This window comes from Austrofundulus limnaeus, unplaced genomic scaffold, assembly GCF_001266775.1.
Source record: "Austrofundulus limnaeus strain Quisiro unplaced genomic scaffold, Austrofundulus_limnaeus-1.0 Scaffold50, whole genome shotgun sequence".
Taxonomy (NCBI): domain Eukaryota; kingdom Metazoa; phylum Chordata; class Actinopteri; order Cyprinodontiformes; family Rivulidae; genus Austrofundulus; species Austrofundulus limnaeus.
In genome coordinates, this window is record NW_013952452.1 from 1,354,982 (window position 1) to 1,361,877 (window position 6,896).

General features: G+C 44.7%; 1 protein-coding gene across 1 annotated transcript; it reads right to left on the bottom strand.

Moving 5' to 3' along the window:
* Positions 1-2,075: 2,075 nt before the first annotated feature.
* Positions 2,076-6,724, bottom strand: amer2 (APC membrane recruitment protein 2). The gene has a single exon (XM_014008475.1). It carries the CDS (start codon positions 6,538-6,540, stop codon positions 4,453-4,455), a length of 2,088 nt encoding a protein of 695 aa, XP_013863929.1. The 5' UTR covers positions 6,541-6,724; the 3' UTR covers positions 2,076-4,452.
* Between the last annotated feature and the right edge of the window lie 172 nt (positions 6,725-6,896).

Genomic DNA, 6,896 nt, shown 5'->3' on the forward strand with positions numbered 1-6,896 from the left:
AATTTATACATATACACATAAACATACCCATACCTACACATCCAAACACTTTCATATACACACATACACATATACATATATCTATACATATACATATGCACATACAATTCAGTCTGTGCCCGAATAGAAAACCCAGGATTTAAACACCTACAATAAACATCTTTGACAGCCACAGCTAAGTGACCAAAGCAAACCAAATGACTCAGATAATTTTACAGGTATTGAAGTGAAACTTGGTGATTTCGTAGATGAGTGTTATCCCCAACAACAAACTGCTGGCATCAACCTTGTCTCCATTGTTGGGCACACTTCCCCTAAAGCACTAATAGGGGAACTGATTTCCTGATTAGTGCTTTAGGGCTTTTGCTATTTTTAAAATTCATTAGTGGATTAGCACTTGCTAAATTTATGAGCAACATTTAGAAGCACTAACAAAGATCTATAAATGTTATTGATCAACATTATTGTTCACAGTTGAAGGTGAAAGCTGTCACACATTTTGTTCATATGTGTGTGTCTACAAGGTCACATGTCAAACTCAAGGCCCGCGGGCCAAATGTGGCCTGTGGGTGACTCCCATTTGGCCCATCAAGGGCACTAAGTGATAACATTCTGTACACAGTAAATATTGTTGACTCTGGAGGATGTAAAATGTGTCATCTAGTTTATATTAGCGCTTTAGAATTAGCTTTTGCTAAATTTTTCAGTGCGTTAATGCTTTAGAAAATATTTGAGTTAGTGCTTTATGGTTAGTGCAACTAATTTTTAAGATTAGTGCTGCTAATTCTGGTCTGTCTGTTAGCAAAATATCTCCTGAACCACTAGGCGTATTTCGTTGAAACTCTTGGACAGATAAACATTGAGTGTAGATCTACAACTGATTACCTTTTAGAGTCAACCCAAATCAAGATGGCCGCTGCAACTAACTGATATTGGCCGACACAAAAATTATCATAACACATTCAGCTTCGCAGATTTTGAGCCCAGATTTGGTGTTGTAGTAGCTGAGTGTCATTCTTGGCACCTTCTCTGAACAAAAACATCTTGTCTGACAATGCTGCCTGAAATCATGCATATACTAGATTTGACCGATGCAGAATTAACTCAGTTTCAATATCAGTTTTGACACTGTCCGCTTCTGAAGGCAAACTGGATGTTTAGGGCATTTTCAGCAATAAATAAACTATGAAAATAAACTGTGATTTTTCTCTCATTCACACAACCAGGGCACTCATTGGCCACTGATAATTTGAGAGCTCTGAATATTTTTCTTACGCATTTTCATGACGATTTTCTCCTTCATTTAAATAACATCCTTCCAGGAAACCCGTTTTACAGTATTTTACTCTCACACTAAAGCAGATACAAAAACACTCTGAAAGCAAAATGTCCCCCATCCAGCAGATTAGTGATGAGATCAACCGGCACACACTCGCGTGCACCAGCATGCACCAACACGCCACCGCTCCCTCACTGTCAGCATCCGTTGTTGTGATGTGGTGGGCTGGCAGGAGTCAGCGTCTTACGTAAGGCTTTTACATAAACCTCAGCAGGCAAAACTAGAGCAAGAAAGAGAGAGACGGGAGGGCGGCTGCAACACCACAAAGGGGATTCGCACTGCACCAAATCCTACTGCACATGCTAATGCACCTTTGAAACAGCAAGCTTTTAGTGCGTTATTTGTCTTTGATTAAACACTAACACAACATGTTTATTGTGTTAAAAACTCGCAAAATCAGAATCCATGTCTGCATGAATCAGCGGATTCTGCTCGTCTTTGTTCTTTCCCACTGGAAAGCAACAGAGGRCAAAGACTTTTGTGTTATGGATCAATGAAATTAATTGATAACCAATTACTTTCAGGCAAAACTGACCTCTCTCCTAATGTTTTACCACAGTCTGCAGTACAATGTGTTACAAAACCACTTTCCCCCGCACCTCACATCTGCTTCTTGGTGCATTACACCTCCAGGATGAAGACCAGAATAAAAATTACAACCTATTTATGTCATTTTGTTWGCAAATGTGTGAACAGTTGCCTAGATTTAAAGTGTTTACAAAGAGTCAGGAGCTCATTTACCAGCGCAAATACAGTTTAATTCATCAAAAAGAGTAAATGGGAAAAAATTCACACTGTAAACAGGCAAACAGTAACATAAAAAAGGGAGAATATGATGTGCTGCAGACGTTCTCATGGAGGCCCAGAATCACAGTTACAGAGAAATGCTTCAGGCTCCAATAAATACTTGAAATTGGCCTCAGGGGTGTGAGTAACAGTCAGAYCAAAGAAAGAAGGTGCTTGGAAGGAGTGGAGAAATTGGAAAACCTCAACAGACACACAGATCCTGACGTGTGAAGYAAAGATGAGCTGAGCAGGATGTCCTGTTTGAACAAGTAATGCATAACAATCAGCTCCTGTCGAAATCAAATTTATGCAGTTATTCCCCCCACACACACACACTTTACAGCAGATTGGCAGCGTTTTTTTTTTTTTACATTTGTGTATTCAAATTCAATATTTTCAAAATGGGGAATCAGGTTACTTCATGGCCTAACCGAAACTTCCCCATCGGAAGATTAAAAAGAAATTCAAACCTGTCATGAATAAATCATCACATCCTAACATGAACCAGCATATCTCCAAGTGTCAGTAGTGTTCTTGTTGGAATTAGAAAAAAAAATTTGCTTCAAACTTGTCTCAACAAATTTCTGACAAAGGCCTCTTGGGTCTACGACCCACCCCCCTCACTTTTAAAACAAGTGGTGCTTTTTGACACTGCACACACTGAGAGGTGGTTTGTTTGTTTTTTTCAGACCATAATAGAAGAAAAAAAACAGTAAAATCCACCATTTATCTTGCTCTCATAAGACCAAAACTGAGAACTACAAGAACCTCAAGCTACATTCAGATACACAAACAGCTGCGGTGGACCCTGGAGAAAAATATGCATCGGTAGAAAAGCCAATACATGAATGGTCTAAAACTCATTTATCATAATTGCTTTAAAAAAGATAAATGTTTTGCATTATATTTCAGCTTTTTTGAAAGCTAAAAATGCATGACTTCTCCTCATTTACCAACATCAACCAGTATAAAACAAACAAACAAAAAAAAGTCTAGAGAGGGGAAAAAAATAGGTGAAACACAAATTTGGTGCAGTCACAGTTTGAGATCCGGGTTGTGTATTTTTACATAGAGAGCTTATAAAAAATATGAAACCTAATTAATAAAAATTCACAAACTAGGAAAGCTGTTTATGTGTCCCCCTCCAAAAAAGAAAAGAAAATTATCCAGTGTCGCTACAAGAAGAGTGACAATCGTTCAACAGTTTGCATACAGAAGAACTTTTAGCATTAGATGACATTCCCTGACGTTGTGCCTCAGGTGTGTGGCACTGCATGCAATGATGTGTGAGTGAGTGTGTGTGTGTGTGTGCATTTGTGTGTGCATGTCTGATCTTCAACGAGCAACAATGCATTAGTGCAAAGGATCTTTTCCGGTATTGTATTGCAAATGTTTTGCAGGTTTCCATTAGAAACAAAATTACTGTAAATCCCAGAGATTGAGTGAAATTCTAGTGGTGCGGCAGAGTACTAGTGATTCAAAAGAAGCCAACCTGAGTCCTTTCACTTTTAAAATTAAAAAGAGGCATCCATTATTAAAAGAAATTATGTGGCTTTCACTTTAGCGGCAAACTAAGGTATAAAACTGGATCTGAATGAACAGTTTTATAAACAGTGAGTGGTCAGAAGAAGACCATCTTCAAAATGAATAATGTACAAAGCCAGACTGTTGGGTTATTAAAGGCTGAGGATACCGTTGAGTCTGTCCTGGGTTATTATAGGCAGAAAAATCTAGACTGTGTGTGTGTTTTTCAAACTTTGGCTCTAAAAACACAAGTTTAGGAGGTAATTTAATAGAGAAGAAACAGGATTACTATATAAAAAAGTTACAAATAATAACAATGAACTTTGATTAGATTAGGTTCGTATGAGCAAACAGAGCAATGCTGTGTGAAATTCCATAGAAAAATGTCAAAAGATACAAAGGTGCATTGCTCTTTTCTGCTTTAAAGTGACTGTCAAAATCAGCATGTCGGAAGTCTTTTCCAAGAACTAACAAGGTGATGAATGTCATTTCTGATCCACGGATTGTCAACAATCAGCCTCCAAAGTGCAATTTGATGTCAGAGAAATTTTAGCCCAACTTTTTTGGAGGGTCCTTGCGACTTTCTCCAGTGAACTATTCTGGTTCAGTCCAATATAAGCCAAGATACCTTTAAGAATGAGACTTTTTTTTTTATTTTTTTAGAATTTAGGGGAAATTTATAGGATATCAGCACTACAGCTCAGCATTTGTCTCAGGTGGAGAAAACTTTTGGCTCTGCACAAGCAGCGCTCAATGTACATTCGAGTCTAATAGTAAAAGAGAAGCAGGCGTTTGGACAAAAACTACTTTTTGTGTGTGGTTCCTCTGGTTGAGCTGGCAGGTTTGTTCCCAGAACGGCGAACGGGTACCTTGGACACAGGGATTTTGGTACGAGCTGACGGGGCTGCTTGGGTCTTCGGCGGAGAGGATTCAGACTCCAGGACAGATGACAGGGCGGACTGGCTCACGGAGTGAGGCGGTGAGGTTTGTCTGGTGCTTACTGGGATCTTAGATTCTCGAGGAAGGCTGGCGCTGCCTTTTATTGATCGGAAGGAGGAAGAAGAGGAGGAGGAAGGTGGACTTTTAGGAGAGGTTGGACTCATTTTGTACTCGGTGGAAGGAGAGGGAGTACTATTCATGTCTTCGTCTCCTCTTTGATCCTCCCCCTCTTCCTCGGGATCATTGTACAGGTCATAGAGGTGGTCCCCAGAGCAACTGTCACGAGATAGGGCAATCTTTTGGTTTCGCTGTAAGCCACTTTCATCGGGCGTTGCTGTTGGTGTTGCTGATGGTGTGTCCCAGTAGCCCTCATCACTAAGTAGCTCTTTGTCACTTGGTGATGAAGGATGACGACCATGTGCATGAGGAATTGGGGGTTTAGCGGCCCGACTCACTGCTCCACCAACAACTGGGATCTTACTGAGCCCCAGTGCCTTCACCTGGGGTGCCTTTTTGTCTGCACTCTTGGTAATTGATGCTATATGGCTGCTGGCCGGGTTAGTGCGATGGGGATGACCGGAAGTCAGGTTAGTGGAGGAGGGCTGACTCAGTCGGGGCAAAGCAGGGGAGTTGTCGCCTGTAGACGGCAACATGTGCCAGAGTCCCTGCATGTCTGCATCATCCACTCCTTCTGGACTCGCCATTTCTTCCCCTCCGCCCATGTAGGCCACGACACCACTACCAGCGGGGTGCTGCTGTGGCGGAGGAGGCACTCTGGTTCGAGCAGGGAGGGAGGCCGGGGCTAAGCTTTGGGAGACAGAGAACACGGGCTGAGTGATCTGGGGCGGTGCAGGAGGTTTAGATGGGGAGCTGCGAGGCGTGGCGCCAGAGATACCGCCAGCTCTTCCAATGCTTGCACCCAGACTGCCTCCTCCTCCGCCACTGCTGCTGCTGCTGGTGCCACTGCCACCATTTCCCGCTGGCCCTTCCTCATCTGCATCAGCGATAATGTCACCGCACCCTGTCAGTGAATCAAAGCTCTTGAGGGACGTGACATCAGTGAAGAGGAGAGAACACAGTCGGTCCACCGAGGGCTCTGAAGGCTGCTCGCTTATGCTGCAGTGATCCAAAGGGGGCGTAGTGAGGGAAGGTGTGAGGCTGGAGATCGAAGCTTTGGCCTTTTGGATTGGAGGGTGCAGTGGTGAGTCAGTGGGAGTGTAAGGCAAGGGGGAGTCTGGCTCAGCAGATGGTCCTGGCATGGCAACACAGTGTGTGGGTGTCATGGTAGCACTAGTGGTGGGCGTGTCCTCTGGTTGGAGGTGAGGCCCCGCCTCCGCATTTTCACAGTCCTCTTGGTGATTGTGTGGAGGTGGTTCTAGGGTCAGAGTGATGTCCTGTATGTTTTCAGATTCAGCAACCACCTCTGCGTCCATTTCCTTTTTACCTTCCGTGACTTCGCCATCTCCCTCATTTGTCTTGTCTTTGCGTCTCCATCGCATGCTGCTGAAAAATCCTTTCAGGCCCCTCCCACGCCTCGCAACCCCCGCCCCCCCGTTTTCACTCGTCCTGAAACTCCCACGTCGGAGAAAAGAAAAGAAACTCAGCGATTTGCTGAGTGACCTGACGGGTCCTGCCTCCAGGCTAGCCTGCCCCTCCCCTCTGGGCCCAGCAGCATCGTTGTTGGGACTCGTCAGCCCGTCGTGCGTTTTGCTCCTCACGAGCTCCACGGATGCTGCCGAGCCGCTTCCATTCAGAGAGTTCCCGTTGTCAGAATTGCCGTTGTTCCCGCTGCTCACGGCCCCTTTGTTCCTGAAGGAGAAGAAGCTGGCCATGCCGGAGCCAGCGCGCCGCTTTCCGAAGAGTTTGAAGGCAGCTTTGTTGATCTTCCCTGTGGGCTGGGGGTCGCACTGTGGGGCCACGGGAGGCTCCGCGCACTCCGACTGCTCCTCCATTATCCAGCGCTCTGTTGCACCCGCAGCTGGCCTTTCTCCACTTCTCTTCCTGCCTTTCTATCCTCTCTCTCTCTTCCTGGCCCCACATGCACTCACCTCCTTTCTGTCCTTCTCCCCTCCACCCTGCTTTCTGCTGCTCTTTCACTCCCACTCTGACTTGCCTCAACGCCTGCCTGCTGGTTTATCTGTCCCCGCCCTGCCTTCCTCCTCCTTCCCAACTCTTTCTCTCTCTCTCTCTCTCTCTCTGTCTCTCTCTCTCTCTCTCTCTCTCTCCCCCCCCCCCCCCCCCCCTCTCTCTCTCTCTCTCTCTCTCTCTCTCTCTCTCTCTCTCTCTCTCTCTCTCTCTCTCTCTCTCT